This window comes from Ambystoma mexicanum, chromosome 10 (genome assembly GCF_040938575.1).
Source record: "Ambystoma mexicanum isolate Mex_15411 chromosome 10, UKY_AmexF1_1, whole genome shotgun sequence".
Classification (NCBI taxonomy): Eukaryota; Metazoa; Chordata; class Amphibia; order Caudata; family Ambystomatidae; genus Ambystoma; species Ambystoma mexicanum.
Genome location: NC_090932.1, coordinates 225,655,867 through 225,673,253, shown reverse-complemented (window position 1 = coordinate 225,673,253; position 17,387 = coordinate 225,655,867). Strand labels below are relative to the sequence as shown.

Genomic DNA, 17,387 nt, shown 5'->3' with positions numbered 1-17,387 from the left:
CTGTACCACACATTCTACCACTCCAGTAGCATAGTCGCCCTCTGGCAGCACGTGTAACCCCCATTTTACCAATTTAAGCCTAACGTTAGAATTTCCCCCTCTCTCTTCTGATAGGTTCCCCCGTTCTTACCTGTTTTTGAATGCACATGGCGCATCTTTCGGAGGCCAGAGACCTCTTTGCGTGCCTTTTCTATCAAGTATTTTAATTTCCCATTGTTCGCTTCCCATCACGGGGGTGAAAGGGCATGGACACTCATCCCTGCAACTGTCAACTCCAGTAAACCAGCGTGCTGCACTAACGAGATATCAGCCAGTGTTATACTCCAATTTGCCACTAGATGTCACTACTGCACCAGTTTCAGTCTACCTCCTCCGGATTTAACGAATAGTAAAGGACGACTATCCGTTGGGTGTTGTATATGGTCTAGTCGCGCTGAGTTTTGCGGATGTCTCTGGTCTTTGGGGTGCCTTATAATAGGTTGACGTGCAGCCGCGGGTATTCTACTGCTTTTCTGCTGTGTTCTCATCCAATAGGATTTGCGCCCTTAGTTCATTGTCTAGACATGGGAAGTCTCTGATTTTTGGTGGAAGGTCTGATAGGTTAAGACTTCAGAATGCTTCATATTTGGTGAATAGGGAAGTGAGTTTTATCTTGGATGCCATCCCTATCACATTGTCTACATCTGCCTTTGCTTTCCGTTTTCCAGGACTCTTTATGCCTGCCTCTATCGGTCTCTAGTATATGTTCACGTATCGTGTACTAGGTCATTACTAGTCTGGGCCTCATTATGACTTTGGAGGTAGCCATGCCCTTAATAAGGGCATGGCTGCCTCTAGAATCGTTTACGGGTCCGGGTTCCCTGATTGGGGAAACACTGGGCCATTCCGAGTATGGAGGGTCCAGTATTTCCTCCTTCAGGGAACCCGGGCCCGGTCCTTCCCCATTCCCATTCGAGCCCTCATAGGGCTCGAATGGGAATGGGGAGGGAGCTAACAATGGGCCCATTATGAACGGGCCCGTTGTTAGCTCCCTGGTCCCCTCGCGGGACCCGCTATGGACGTCTGGAAAAACCAGATGTCCGGAGCGGGTCCCGCGAGGGGACCTCGTAATAGTGAGGAGTGGGTTTTAACGGCGCCGGCACCATTACCGATGCTGTTAAACCCATTCCACACAAGTCGTAATGAGGCCCTCTGGGTTTAGTAATTGTCAGTAGATTGTTTTCTAGGCTGAGTTCTTATTTTAGTGGTTTACATTTCTTCTTGCTCTGTTTAGGGTTCCTGTTGTGTCATGTATGTGTCATGTCCAGATTGAAACACCTGACGTACCTCAACACCTCTGCCACTAGCATACAGCGACCACCACCCAAAAGGAACTCGGTATAGCTGGCCTCACATAGACTCTCTCAGCAATAGCAAGCTATCTCTAACCCTCACCAGCACCCACCCATGTTTCTGACCTCTGTTGGGCTGCTTAGTCGTGCCTTGCCAGCCACCCAAGTCCTAGAATGGCAACATGCACACACGCATCTCCTAAACTATACCACCTAGAACCTTACAACCACATCGACTACGGTACCAAGGGCGTTCAACCAAGGAAAATGCACATTGAGGCCACATAAGTGGGGAAAGAGTGCTATATAAATATACAATACAATACAATGTGTTAGTCTTCATGTGCTGTAAAAGCTACACCCAGCAGCCTTACCCGTTGAAGATGGCTGCCAGCAGTGGATGCATTGGACTGCCCCCTCCCCCAACACACAGACTCTCTCTCACACGCTCCTTACCGAACATGTCGCTCTCCTCTGCCGTGGCGCTGATCCGCTTGCCCTGGACCTGGATGTGCTTGCCGCTGGTCCGGCTGTAGAGCTGGTACACACGGGTCTGCCGCCGGCTGAGCTCGTCCGTCGTGGCTCCCTGCTCCCTCACGTACTGGTTAAAATTAGGAGACTGTTGATTCTCCCCCTTTGTTTACAAAGGGAAAAATAAAATCAATTTGTTTTGGCAGCGCTAGGGGGCCGTGTCAGGGGCAGCGAGCAGGGGTCTATGGGCTGGGAGGGGGCTTTAAGGATGCCATAGAGGAGCCATGTGAGGGTCAGCAAGCAGGGATCTAGGGCCTGGGAGAGGGAGGTCAAGGGTGCCTATAGGGGCCATGTAGGTTGCAGCGAGCAGGGGTCTGTGGCCTGGGGGTTGGAATCTAAGGGCGCCCATAGGGGGCCATGTGAGGGACAGCGAGGAGGTGTCTGGGGCCTGGGAGAGGGAGGCCAAGGGTGCCATGTGAGGGGCAGCATGCAGGGTTCTGCGGCCTGGGAGTGGGCTGTCAATGGCGGCCATAGTGGGCCATGGTTGGGCAGCAAGCAGGGGTCTGCGGCCTGGGAGTGGTAGGGCAAGGGGCCCATGGAGGCTGTCTGGGGTAGGGAAGTGATGACTGGGGTTGGGAGAGTCAGTTGGGCACAAGGGGGGGCTAGGTACATGAACAGCAATGGTCTAGGGCTAGGACAGTGATCTGGCCCGGGGGTGCAGAGTGAGGGGCAACGGGGTAGAAGAGTGTCCGTTAAACAGGCCACACGCAGGGAACTATGGACAATATCCTAAGCCAGCAAAACAATACAGGTGATTGCCACTGAGGCTAGAGCAGAATGCTGCGACTGAGGATAGGAGTCACCGCTATCAAAGATATGGCACTTGAATTTGGGGGGCCACCAGTATTGAAACCTAGGACAGGGCCACATGGGCCAGGGTAAGGGGCGAGCCAATAGAGAGCTCTGCTATTGAGGTTAACCTTGTGTGTGCCTCTTAGTGATGTCAGGGGGGAAAACCCACAGAGACTAAGGGGGCTGGTTACTGTTACTTCAGGAAAGAGACAGAGGTCACCACTAAGAAGGGGCAAAGTCTTTACTTATGAGGGCAGGTTGCAGAAATCTTTGCAAGTGAAGGGATAAGCAAAAGTCACTAATACATAGAGAAGGGATCAGCGATCATAGATTGCTCTTACAGAAGTAAATGGGGGCATTGACTGGGGTCGCTCCTTCTGAGGGGAAGGAGAACATGTCAACCAAGTTGCAACATGATCTATTCCATTCTGTAGGTGATTATCCAGTCCTGGTTTTTGTGTTGCATTCTGGGACTTGTCTGAGTTTTATAATGGGAAAAGCAGAACTACAAGTCCCAGAATGCAGAGAGAAAAAACAGGAGTGTATCAGCACCTACAGATTGGAATTTAGTATTTTTGTATTTTATTTTTAGTTATTGAGTGCTACACGCCAAAGCACTGAACAAAGTTAAATCAAATCGGTACAATGACTGAAAATGGATATGATTGAAGAAAACCAAATGAAGAGAACAGAAGGTGATCCCGTAAATGCGAGCAAAACAAAGGATAAGAGGAAAGGGACTGTAAATTGAGTGGGAGTGCGTTCCAATGCAACGGGCCAGGAGCGAGAACGAGCGGAAGTGCGGTCCAATGCAACGGGCCAGGAGCGAGAACGAGTGGAAGTGCGGTCCAATGCGACGGGCCAGGAGCAAGAACGAGCGGAAGTGCAGTCCAATGCAATGGGCCAGGAGCGAGAACGAGCGGAAGTGCGGTCCAATGCAACGGGCCAGGAGCGAGAACGAGCGGAAGTGTGGTCCATTGCAACGGGCTGTGAGGGAGAACGAACGGAAATGGGACTGAGCACAAGGAGGATGAGGTGTCACAAGGAGAAATAGGGATTGGCAACGGAGCGGACGTGTAGGGGAATAAAAAGTAATAAAAAGAGAGGAGAGATGGCAAGCGGAAAGATTGTGCAGAGATTTACATACGAGACAAAGAAAGTTGAATTGAAGTCGAGAATGAAAAGGTAACCAATGAAGAGGGGTGAGATCAGGGTTAATAGACTTGTGAGGAGAGAGAGAGAGAGAGAGAGAGAGAGAGAGAGAGAGAGAGAGAGAGAGAGAGAGAAAGAGAGAGAGAGAGAAAAAAGAGACACATTGAGGAATTGTAAATGGATTTCAGAGGAGAAAGATGGAAAAGCGAGAGGCCAAAGAGAAGAGACGAACACTCGAAAAGACATGGAAAGGTAAGCAAAGAAGCCAACAGTTTACAGGTGTGAAAAGAAAGAAAAGGTCACCTTTATGAATATTAAGCAAGTGAGCATGGCAAGAGCGTGAGAGGAAAGAGATGTGGGCGGTAAAACAAAAAGAGGAGTCAAGATAGATTCCCAGATTCTGAACTGTGAATGAGTTAGGAAGGGATGAAGGGGAAAGGATATAGAAAGAAGAGGGAGAGTGGAAAGGAGGAGACAGGAAAGAAAAGAACCTGCGTTTTAGATCAATTGAGAACAAGTAGTGGTCCGCCATCCAAGGGATGGATACAAGACAGGATGAAAGAGTGGCGTGGATCTAGGAGGAAAAGCAATAGAAGGAAAGTAATAGCGGGGTGTCGTCAGTGTAGAGATGATGCGAGACCCCAAAGGAGAAGGGAATAATAGAAGCAAGGGCACAGGTATAGAGGGCAAACAGGAGGGGACCCAACACCAACCCTTGCGGGACACCATGATTTAGTGGGGCCGGGGGAGAGGTGATACTTGCCCAGGAAAGTGAATAGGATAGGCCTCAAAGATAAGATTTAAACCTGTCAAGAAGAGAGCCAGATAAACCAAGAGAAGAAATGGAGGTGAGTAGGAGAGAGTGATCAACTGTATCGAAAGCAGCCGACAGGCCAAGGAGAATTAGGAGTGAGGAGTGCTTGGCATGGCGTGCCGAAATGAAAGGGTTGCAAACATAAAGTAGACCAGTCTCTGTGGAATGGTGTGGACGAAAACCAGATTCGAAGATGGAAGAAAAGAGTTGGAAGTGAAGAAAGAAGAAATTTGGGTCATGGATCATTTTGGCAATTGTGTGTTATTGGCAACGAGGGGAAGGGACTGAGGTGCCTTCTACTGACAGGTGTCAGTAGTACAACGGGCAAGGCGTAGTGGTAACTCATGCATAGGACTCGGGTTAGATGAGACTGCAATGGAGGACAAGAAGGAGAGGTCCTTCCTACTGAGGGCAAGAAGGAGAGGTCCCTCCTACTGAGGGCAAGAAGGAGAGGTTCCTCCTACTGAGGACAAGAAGGAGAGGTCCCTCCTACTGAGGGCAAGAAGGAGAGGTCCCTCCTACTGAGGGCAAGAAGGAGAGGTTCCTCCTACTGAGGACAAGAAGGAGAGGTCGCTCCTAATGAGGGCAACAAGCAAAGGTCCCTCCTACTGAGGGCAAGAAGGAGAGGTCCCTCCTACTGAGGGCAAGAAGGAGAGGTCCCTCCTACTGAGGGCAAGAAGGAGAGGTCCCTCCTACTGAGGGCAAGAAGGAGAGGTCCCCCCTACTGAGGGCAAGAAGGAGAGGTTCCTCCTACTGAGGACAAGAAGGAGAGGTCGCTCCTACTGAGGGCAAGAAGCAAAGGTCCCTCCTACTAAGGGCAAGAAGGAGAGGTCCCTCCTACTGAGGGCAAGAAGGAGAGGTCCCTCCTACTGAGGGCAAGAAGGAGAGGTCCCTCCTACTGAGGGCAAGACGGTAACAGCTACAACGGCTCTTATGGGCAGCAAGACCTACTTCTAAAGGCTAAAGGTCAGTAAAAGCACCTACAAGAGGCAAAGATCAATGCCACAGAGGGGAAGTGGCAAGATATTAATACTACTTTTGGGGGCAAGAGGACACTGCTGAGGCCAGGGAGGCAAGGTTCCCTGATACGTGGAGTGGTATTGAAGAGTACTGAAGTTAGATGCCACTTCTACTGGTAGGTAGAGGCAGCAGGCCATACTATTGAGGACAAGGTCGGATGTCACTTCTACGTGGTGCATGGGGCAGAGGTCACCACTACTGGGGGAGATGTAACTGCTATTGAGGTCAAGGGGCTAAGGTCACTGCTCCTGAAAATAAGGCAAATTGCAGCTATCACAAAATATTCATGCAGAGAAAGAGGTCATTGCTCTTGAGGGCAGGGGAGAAGTGGCCTGATGTCCCTACTACTAGAGTGATGGGGTTTGGGGGGGAGGGGCTGCAAGGGCGAATTCTTTACTCAACTGTATGCTGTATTAACACACTCAAGAACAAACTGGTTGGATAAGAACATGAATGCCAAACTGGGGAACATGTGTGTGAACAATATGTAAGAATAATAATAATGATAATAATAACAATAACAACAGTAATGACAACAATAATGAATTTAAAACACTGATCAGTCAGGTCGTGTAGCATCGGATTATGAGAGGCCCCCATAATTCATATACATAATACTCATCGTCCACATGCCCCCCAAATTCTAAATAGAATATCAACACCCACAAAATAGAGGTCTGCTGAGCATGTGCAGTGTCGTGCAGTTTAGGGCTCCAGTCTGTACACATCTAAAGATTTAACAGAAGAGCGGCCTAAAACTGAAGAGTGACCAAACCAAAGGCTGAACTCCAATGAAATAAAGACAGGATCAAGACCAAAGAAAGGCCGGCAAAGCCCACACAAAGACCGAACGACGACCAAAGAAAGGCTAGCAAAGACCGAATGAAGACCAAAAAAAGGCCGGCAACGCCCAAACAGAGACCGAATGACGACCAAAGAAAGGCTAGCAAAGACCGAATGAAGACCAAAGAATGGCCGGCAAAGCCCACACAAAGACCGAATGACGACCAAAGAAAGGCTAGCAAAGACCGAATGAAGACCAAAAAAGGCTGGCAAAGCCCAAACAAAGACCGAATGACGACCAAAGAAAGGCTAGCAAAGACCGAATTAAGACCATAGAAAGGCCAGCAAAGCCCAAACAAAGACTGAATGAAGAGCAAAGAAAGGCTAGAAAAGTCCAAACAAGGACCGAATGATGACCAAAGAAAGGCTGGCAAAGACTGAATGAAGACCAAAAAAAGGCCGGCAACGCCCAAACAAAGACCGAATGACAACCAAAGAAAGGCTAGCAAAGACCGAATGAAGACCAAAGAAAGGCTGGCAAACCCCAAACAAAGACTGAATGAAGACCAAAGAAAGGCCGGAAAAGTCCAAACAAAGACCAAATGGCGACCAAAGAAAGGCTGGCAAAGACTGAATGAAGACCAAAGAAAGGCCGGCAAAGCCAAAACAAAGACTGAATGGAGACCAAAGAAAGGCCGGAAAAAAGTCCAAACAAAGACCGAATGACGACCAAAGAAAGGCTGGCAAAGCCCAAACAAAGACTGAATGAGGACCAAAGAAAGGCTGGCAAAGACCAAATGAAGACCAAAGAAAGGCTGGCAAAGCCCAAACAAAGACTGAATGAGGACCAAAGAAAGGCCGTCAAAGCCCAAACAAAGACTGAATGAACACCAAAGAAAGGCCGGCAAAAGCCAAACCAAGACAGTATGCCAGACCAAGGAAAGGCCGGTAAAGCCCAAACAAAGACTGAATGAAGACCAAAGAAAGGCTGACAACCCCAAAACAAAGACAGGATGATGCTTGAGGCAAATAACAAACAAGCGTAGGCCAAGAGATGACCAAGCAAGACCTAAAAATTAAGCAATAGCCATGCAAATCTCCAAATAAAATACAACCAGAGTCAAACTACAACCAAAAAGCACCACGCTCTGGGCGTGAACCTAGAGCGAGCAAAGGTTTAACTAAGACTCTTGGAGCGCCTTTTTTTCAAGTTCTCTATGACATCTTCATTTGAGATAAAGTTTCTTTCCTTTTTTCCAAAAGCAATCTCCATTAGCCCAGAAGAATAAGGCCTGAGTGGGTGTTCACTGTTCTGTTTCCATTCGCGAGGGACCTTTGCCACTTCCTGATTTCAAGAAAATGTAACTGCAGCAGAAAGCTGGACCCTTCGAAGGATGGCTAGAACAGCAGGCGAAAAAGCTCCCCTTCATTTCTACAAAATTCAAAGGGTCCCTGGAACATGATTGCCCGAGCACAGCTGCATTCATTCATTCCATTGCCTGCTGCCACCCGACATGCTCTGCTCCATCTCACTCTTTGCTCTCACACTGCATTTGCTCCCTTGGTCACTCTATCTAAAAGGCTGTTTCTGCTTGTGTCCTACCAAACTCTAATGGCTTGGAGCCAATCCCATCACGTTATCACACTATTTGAAAAGGAGCTTCTATGGGCTATTGCTGGGCGCATGCTCCCTCTTTCTCTCTCCTCCTCGGTTCAGGAGTATACAGATACGGATATCAGTGATATTTTCGAAAAAAAAAGCGAAATTGAGAAATGACTTCTTTTTTTGACCGATTAAAACGAAAATAACTCTGCTTATTTAAAGTTTTTTTTTGTTCTATAATGCAGGGGGGAGTCCCCCCTCAATCCCTACACTAACTTATAACCTTACCCCACCCCACCTATTATTTACCATACGTATACCAAAATGCCTACTATTTTTAGGTCAAATAAATTAGGTAATCTCTCATTCGTTTTTTGTGTATTAGGTTATTTGTGCGATGCCATTTAAACTCTCTTCTCAAGGTTTCTGTTGCAGGCTTTGTGCCTTCTTGGTAGCCATCTCCTCGTATGTCTCTAATCCATCGGTGTACTTCTAAAATGTGACCTTCAGAAATGGACACAATACTCTAGGACGGGGGGAGTCAACATGCAGCTGTTTGGGTGTTTAGGCCTACAAATCCCAGCAGCCCTAGACTGCATAGTCAATGTTGAGGGATCATTGTAACACATCTGGCGGGATGCAGGTTGCCTGGCAATGCTCTCTGAAGCATCACCAATGGTCTATCTTCAGTAGACATGTGATTGCCACCCTTAACTTGGCTATATTGCTCCATGTGCACCCCAAACATATCTGGTCTGTCAGTGGGCGGGCAAAGCAGAGGTATAAATGCACTCCTCTCATAGCCAGTCAGTGTGAGGCTCTAGATCAAAGTGGGGGGCTGTGCCCGCTAGGGAGGACCGAAGGATGTCGACGGGGGAGAGGGGGACAGACACTTTACAAATGAGAATGAGATGACTGTTTTGAATATAAAATACAAGCACATTTTATACGTCTTATATTTTCAGTTGAAAGCAATCACCTTAATATTTTTTAAAGAGCCTGGGTCCCCTGGATGTCCTTTAGGCCCTCTGGGGGGGGGGGGGGGGGCAACTCCTATGTGTGAGGCGCAGAAACAATATTTATACTCAAGGGTGAGGGGGCTCGGTACACAAAGAGAAAACCATGAAACAGGCCTTTTTTTTGCAACGCCCCAGCCAACTTGAACGCCGGTCACAATCAGGACCGCTCCAATGCACCTGCAGTACAAGAAGGAACCCAAGACGCTGCTCTTTGAGAGAATGCCTGAGGGTCACTTAGGACCTGCTACTTCTCGGTGTGTACCACCCAGGAAGTATGGGCTGTACAGGGTATGCAGTGATTATAACCAGAAACAAAACAAATGCAAGAACATCAAAAAAATACCGAAAAATAAATATGTGGTGGGTGGGAGTAAGGGGTTAAAGCATGTGAGGGGTGGGTTGGGGTGGTGTTAAAAGCATGGGGAAACAGGGGCTTTGGGGCGGCGGACCCCCCAATTTAAACAAAAAGAAATTAGATTTACTTTTTTATTCGTTATTAGTTGATTCGTTTTTTTTATTTGTTAAAATCAAATGTAACCATAAAAGCTACTATAACCTGTAACCTCCCCTTCCACCGACCCCTGTTACCCTCACATCTCTTCCACAGCACTCTGTTGTTTCCTAGCTCGGCTTGCGCTATATAAACCCTCATTCAAATTCAAGGAATGAGGTGTCGACCCTCGTTAGCGGAGTTAAAGGCGGCATGTTAGGAACAGATGGATGCAGTTATGACCAGCATAGGTTCTAGGTATCAGTGCACTAGAACACCAGAACCTGCGGTGCACTTGTGAGAAAGCTATGTCCTAAGCAATGGTGGTGTGCACAGGGCTGCAGGAGTCAACTTGGCCACTAATATGCCAAGCGTCTAGGTGTGAGACTGAGGTTAAGGGCAGCTGGCTAGGCATCACCTGGGGATCATGGAAATGTACACAACCAATCAATCAATTAGAATGGGGATTCAAATTAAATGTTGCCTTTCATATCCAATGCTATTCACATTTGACTACCTCGCCCTCAAACATTTCCTAATGAGCCGGTCCCATTTTTCGATTAAAAACCCGACTGGAAAGGCTTTAGTTTGGACCACGCCGCTTCTTCGCGAAGCCCATCCACGACAGACGAATGATCTGGGAAACAGAGTGTTCTGCCCCATCCTGGGCGTCTGAGTTCCTGCCCATCAAACAAGAAGCATGGGATTTGGCTTCTTAAGTGGCCCTTTTCCGAGGACTAGCAGAAGACATGCAGTTGTAAGGGGAAGCGCAAGTGACATCACTGTCACATTCGATTCAGTGAAGAATTAAGAGGTGTGGTTGTTATGGTCATTCTTGTTCCTGATAAATGAACACAGCCTATTGAATTATTGGGAGTAGGGATATGGCCAACTGTGCTCCACCAGAGGCAGAAAGGGCCGCATTCTAACCTTGCCGGTCTGGAAACGACGGTGCCGGTAAGCGTACCGGCACTGTTGTTTCCAGATTGGCAAAGTACAAGGGCGGGTGGACCAACACCCGCCCACAGAGTTTCACGGCAGCACGGCACCGTTATTATTGGTGCCAGTGTTTGCTGGTGTTTCCGTGGTCCCCATTCCCATAAAGTCCTACTGGACTCTATGGTCATGGAGAACAACATTTTACTGGTGCCTGACTTACCGACCGCCGGGTGTTGTAATCCCCTGTTATTACTGGCAAGCCGGCGGCTACCTGCCAGTTTTACCGGGCACGGTTACCACTGGACCCGTAATGAGGCAGTGGGTGTTCTTCTCTGCCCCCTTGGCAGTATGGCACTGCACACACTGGCCATTTGCTCCAATGCAGGATGTAGTGCTTGGACTGGGTGGTGATGTGGGATAATTTGGCCAGACTGACTGTCCAAAGCATAAACTGCATCAACCAAGCAGACTGACTGGCGTGCCACAATGCACAAGCCAACAGTGGGACATCTGGTGTTCTGGTTTAAGGCGTAAAGGAGGAGAACCACAGAGAAATGACCTTACATTTATGGGATCCACAGAAAAAAACAGGGAGGATCTTCATGCCCCTAACTGCTATTTATTTATTTTTACATTTGTATAGCGAACAGGGCAGCCCCTAGGCATCGCGGCGCTGTTACTTGAAAGTTTACAGCTTAGTTACAGTAGTAGTACATTCCATTTATGCATTTAGGTGATTAATAAAATATATTATGCACTCGGGAATTTATGCATGAACGTAATAGAGTGAGAGGTGTGTGGCGTGATCAGGAGAAAAGTCGAGTTTTGGCAGCTTTTCTGAAAGCTGGGTGTGAGCTTTCACCTCGGAGTGTAGGTGCTATCTATAGAAATGCAATTTTCAGGTAAGACGTTTCACCCAAAAAGACAAGTCCAACCAGTAATATTGCAGACACTAAAACACAGCAAGAAAGGAGGGTGTGTGCAGAGGTCACCCAAGTGGGTGTATTCTGTAAACTCTGAGTCTTGTCGGCATGGCCCATTCATAAACACCATAGATACATGTTCTGTCAAAGAAACGTCGATGGAGCGACTTCAAAAACCAACCCATGCTCACGACCCCTGATGCTGCTTTACATTTGTATCTGCTGCCTGCATTCTCTTATTATCCTGCAAGGGGCGATCCTTCCCAGTACCCAGCCCGACCACGTGCGACCGGTGGAACAAAGAGCTCTGTAAATAACCCTGTTTACCGGGTCTGTGGCTCAGTGGACTAATGCATCCACTACAGGGACCTGTGTTTGACCTCATGGTCACAGGTTCGACTCCCCACAGGTCTCCTCAGCCTTTCATCCTTCTGAGGTCGATAAAATGAGTACCATTAAGTTGGGTAACAATAAACATCTGTTATTAGCACCAAAATTCCCCTTTGGGGGTGAAAGTGCGCTTTACAAATACGCCTGTTATGTTATGTTACTGGCCTTCAAAACCCGTCTCAAGACGCAGCTACTATTTCATCTAACACCCCTTGTTCAAAGCAGAGCTCTTGAGACCCTCACTCCCAAAGCACGGTGTTGGGTTGTGTATGGCCTAATGTAAAGCCATAAAGCCATACACCAATCTAGCAAAAGCCTTTCTTTGCCGCAGAGAGGTGGGAGGTGGAGGACGATTGGACTGCAACGTGGACTCTGTGATGCCTACAAACAGACTTAAACTCACCCCAGACAAAACAGAGCTTATGATCTGCGGCTCGACACAAATGAAATGGTAACCTGTCCACAAAAGGTGCCAGAAACCTCGGCGGATTCATGATGGACCGCCAACATCGTCTACCTCCTTACACTACACACACAACCCCCACCACCGCAAGGGGACATATGTTGGCATCAAGGTCGGATTGGCCCCTCGGCCTTTCGGCCCGTGGCCGGGCCGAAATCATCCCTGAGGTGTGGGGGCTGGATTCTGGCCACGCCTGGGCCGGTTTAAAAAAAAAAAGCTTTGCATCCTTCTTAGGTCGATAATGAGTACCAACACAGGTTGGGTGATACTGTATGCATATTTGCATATTTGTTCTATAAAAAAGAGCTTAAGTCTAAGTGCTATGCAATAACATATTATCATTTGGCCTTGGACGTCCGCTTGGATTCACAGTAATTTAATAATCTGGATCTATACACACAGATATTAATTTTACATATGGTGATCCATTCTTGTATGAAATGTATATCACATTAGTGAAATCATAACCGTATTTTTCGTACTGTACTTAGGAACAATGCTATTTGATGCCACTTCCTGTTTTGTCAAGGGGTGAAAGGTCGTGTTTCATCTCTTTCCCAGGATGTCACTTTGGGGTGGGGTCAAATGACATCACTTCTGGTGATGTCATCAGAGGTCAAGGGTCGTGAGGCGAGGAGTGGGCCACTTTTTTAAGGCAAGGGGTGGGCCACTTTTTTTTGGGTGACCGGGCCCATTTCTTGTCCCAGTCCGACCCTGGTTGGCACTACTGTTCATTGTTGGGAGCCTGTCACCACATGGCAGGTTATGCCATCATATATGAACATTTTTCTGAAATAGAGAAATGTAGTCAAAACTCCAACATCCTGATCTGTTTTTTCTACTGCACCCTCCGTTGCGTTCCTTGGTTTCTGGTAGTGTGTGCCCGACAGTTGTAACCTTTTTGTCTGGGCTGTCTCGGAAAACAGTTTTGTAAATATGCCCAGCCACTGCGCGCAGACTGCACCACAGCGGCCACTCTTTTACTTTCTCTTTCTTCCCTTACTTTTAACTTTTTACTTTTTTCTCTACTCGTTCCTTCTTTTTAACATTCCTCTCATTTGTTTCGCCCTACTTTTGTTTCCATTTCTCCTTTTCTACTTTTCTATTTTTTAAATTAATTTCGGAAACGTTTTCCAAGTATTATTGTAGGTTTCTAATTATGGCAGCATTGTCTTTGCACACTTGATTTGTCATCTGCCAATGATTATGGTTCCGTTTTGAACGGAGATTGCGAAAGGACATTGCCACCTAGCGGTTTTATGAGGTAATGTTGTTCTGTTGATAAAACAGTTTATTCGTTTCGTTTGGGGTTTGGAGGGTAGCTGTATACGGCATATGTCACCTTGATCAAAAATAGCCAGCTCACATGTTTTATCCCAGGGCAAAGGGAGGGTACACGCTTTAACACCCTAATTGTTCAGCCCACACTTGTAGGAAAAGCGGAAGAATAGTCCAGTTGACGGGCACTGGCTGCCACCTCTCGGGGACGTTGGTGCAGGCGCTGGATCGCTACCTATTAGTTCATTTGGGCACCCACGTCTGTGACACGCTCCCACCTTTAAACTCGGAAGGACCCCCAGCACAGTTGGAGTTGCCTTGCCTAGCATAGGCACACTACATATCCATCTGCAGGACTATTTTCCACCTGTCTATAATTTTCCAACTCTGTGCAATGTGCATAGCTCTCAACCTGCCAGTTTCAATATTGAAATGTTGCTTTGGTATGTTGTGTTATATTATTTTACGCAGCATTTTTAAAGAGCAACATCTGCCATTGACGCTGCCTATTGGTGCTGCACGTTATTTTACGCAGCACTTTTAAAGTGCAACATCTGCCATTGACGCTGCCTATTGGTGCTGCGCGTTATTTTATGCAGCACTTTTAAAAGTGCAACATCTGCCATTGACGCTGCCTATTGGTGCTGTGCGTTATTTTACGCAGCACTTTTAAAGTGCTACATCTGCCATTGATGCTGCCTATTGGTGCTGCGCGTTATTTTACGCAGCACTTTTAAAGTGCTACATCTGCCATTGACGCTGCTTATTGGTGCTGCACGTTATTTTATGCAGCACTTTTAAAAGTGCAACATCTGCCATTGACGCTGCCTATTGGTGCTGTGCGTTATTTTACGCAGCACTTTTAAAGGGCCACATCTGCCATTGACGCTGCCTATTGGTGCTGCGCGTTATTTTACGCAGCCCTTTTAAAGTGCTAAATCCGCCATTGACGCTGCCTATTGGTGCTGCGCGTTATTTTACGCAGCACTTTTAAAGTGCTACATCTGCCATTGACGCTGCTTATTGGTGCTGCACGTTGTTGGCTCAACTAGACTTTGTTGCAATTTCGTATTAGGTTCTGCTGCTATGCTTTCCTATCCTTTTCTATGCTGACACAATACTATTCTATGTTATGTGTGACATGCCAGGCTATGTTGTTTTGCTGAGTGCAAACCTGCAACAGCTGGCCTCTCAGTACTCCCCCTACATGACAATGGGCTTCATTAGGACCCTAACGGCCGCGGAATGAACGGTGCCGGTAAGGGACCAGAACTGTTCAGTCCGGGCTGCCCTGTTCTGAGGTCTGGAGCGGGTCCCCTATGGGGGCTCAAATGGGAATGGGGATGTACTGGTCTGGGTCCCGCAAAAGGGAATTACAGGCCCTCCAAGGTCAGAATGGCCCGGTAGGTCCCCTTTTGCAGGACCCGGACCCGGTACCCGGTATGGGGTTAGCCATGTCGCTAAAAGCGGCATGGCTACCTCCATATTCGTAATGAGGCCCAATGTCTTTAAAATATATGTCATAGGTACTGAGAGAAAATAACGTGCTTTGGTTGTTTCATGCTCGGCCTGTGTATCAATGTATGTTTCCAAAGGGCGCCCTGACAGAGCACCCTGGCTTCAGTTCCCACTTACATGTCTTGGCTCTGCCAATGTACCAAACCCCCCCTATTGCACTTAGAAGAATTAAAGGGTAGCCAATGTACTAACCACCCACGGGTCCTGCTCCCATCCGGCATACCTCCCAAGTACCACACATGGCCTAAGGGCCAGCCAAACTACACACGAAACACACAAAACACACATCCAACATAATAAACATTTGCATACAACAAACAATCCCAGACACTGGGCCTCACCCTTCCGGATACAACAAGCCAATGCACCCAATCAAAACTCCCTTAGAAAGCCGAAACCCACAGATGCTGGTTTCTCCAGGTCCTGCAAGCATCAACAGAAGAGCGCAACCGCAGAAGAGCGCAACCGCAGAACAGCGCAACCGCTATCCTATCCCTCTTCCCTCACTAACCCTGCCCGCCATCTTTCTTACAGAGCCATGTGAGCACCGGGAGACCATACTAATGGTAACGGTGTGCGGTATAAATCAACTTAACATAACATAACACATGCCTGGGGGGTTACATGGAGTAGAAAGGCAGAATTGAAATGGCCGCTTGGTTTCCCTCCCTTCAATGCCGGCTCGTCCCATGCCAGCATACTTGCTTACCCAGCCCAGCAGAGAAAAGGGCTTCAATTGGAGTCAGTCTGTTTTGGGGACTTGGGCAGTTTGCATGTGTGAATGAGTGAGTCAGGGAGGAGTGGGTTATATATCTTTCCTCCATTTAGACCCAACTATCACCATGCACTGTCACAAGTCCAGAGGTACTTTACCCCCTGAAATGTCTTAGGTCTCGCATTCCACCCCATACAGCGGAAATTGATTCCCCACACAACAGTATGTCCTGCCCACAATCAAACCACCAAAACTACTCAAGAACCTGCCTTTGAAAAGTGATATCTGCTTGGTGTCCAAAAGTTCACCTCAGTCTAGCACCGTGTGCCCCCTTGGCTCCTCTCGTAAACTGATGCTTCACACCAGTGTGCCACGCTAGTGCCCTTTTTTAACACGACCAGATAACTGTGGACCTGTTAGAGGAGGGCAAAAGGCTGTATTATGCAGAGAACTCCCAGAAGAGTTCATTTCAGCCTGAGGGGTCCAGGGCCCCACTCATTATAGCCCTCCCAGAAAACCATAGCAGACATCAACATTTTTATATCTAATTGTAATTGGTTATTTATAACGCACTTAATACCCAGAGGTTTCTAATAGCAGAGCCGGGGATCAAACCTGTGTTGCTCTGCGTCATCTTGCTTCTAAGGCGAGCGCGTTGCCCCTGAGCTATCCTCCCAAGTCCGGCAGATACACTTAGCTTACTAGGTCTGTGTCATAGGTGTGGTGTTAGCCGGTGAAATGTTTTACACCGAGCCTGGAGCTTATCCAGGATATTACCATTTTGGGAATAGGTATGCCAAGGGGTCATGGATATTGCTAATGTAGACATACATTCAACCTCTCAAATCTGACTTTTGGGTATTTTTCCTGTGACCTCAATTATTACATTCCACTGTGAGCACTCCATCTGTAATTGCTAAATAATTGATTGCTATTAATTGGGAGCATGGGTGCATGGCTCAATGATGAAAAGTGGCTAAGGAAACCCATTAATTGGAATACCAATGAAGAGACGTGTTCTAGGTTACTTCTGCCTAGCTCTAGACCTAAAGACATTTGGCCAGATGAGAATCAACGTGAACAACCTATCTCATGAAAAGGGACAGTGTGGGGATGGCTGACCAGCCAAGTGACCTGCCTGCTAATTAAGAAATTAAAGTAGGTATATACTGTGTGCAATATGTATGCAATTACCTATTAAAGAAAGTTAAGTTACAGCATATGCTGGTGTGAGATAGCGGATCATAATTATCTCATACAGTGATGTGTCATACTTTTATGAATTTTAAGGTACATTGAGCTCTGTAAGCAGCATTTGCTGGGCTAACGATGTGAAAACCCAACTGTTGTTTGTTTAATGGACCTCGAAATTATAGTGTTCAAAAGAATCCTTCAGGCAGTCCCATCCAGGGAATTTCAGAGCAGCCACAACTCAAAGCCCGCCCTCATTTAGCAGTGTATGTTGTTCCTCTCCGTTTTATACCAATATAACATGGCAGCTAATGGCAGTTTGGGGCCCATGGAGTGAGAACATGACAAATATTACTTAACAGTAATTGTCTTTCTGGAGTTGGTATCTGCTTAGATTCACAAATGTTGCATAGGCTGCCAGTAGTATATATTTTT

General features: G+C 47.3%; 1 protein-coding gene across 2 annotated transcripts in view; it reads right to left on the bottom strand.

The window, feature by feature from the left end:
* The window catches only part of FGF17 (fibroblast growth factor 17), a 142,754-nt gene that overhangs the window by 14,342 nt on the left and 111,025 nt on the right, over window positions 1–17,387 (bottom strand). The window contains exon 3 of one of the 2 annotated variants that reach the window (XM_069617732.1): window positions 1,788–1,965. In XM_069617732.1, the coding sequence (XP_069473833.1) occupies window positions 1,788–1,965 (178 nt within the window). The remainder of the gene's footprint in view (window positions 1–1,787; window positions 1,966–17,387) is intronic. The other variant, XM_069617733.1, reaches the window with a different exon arrangement.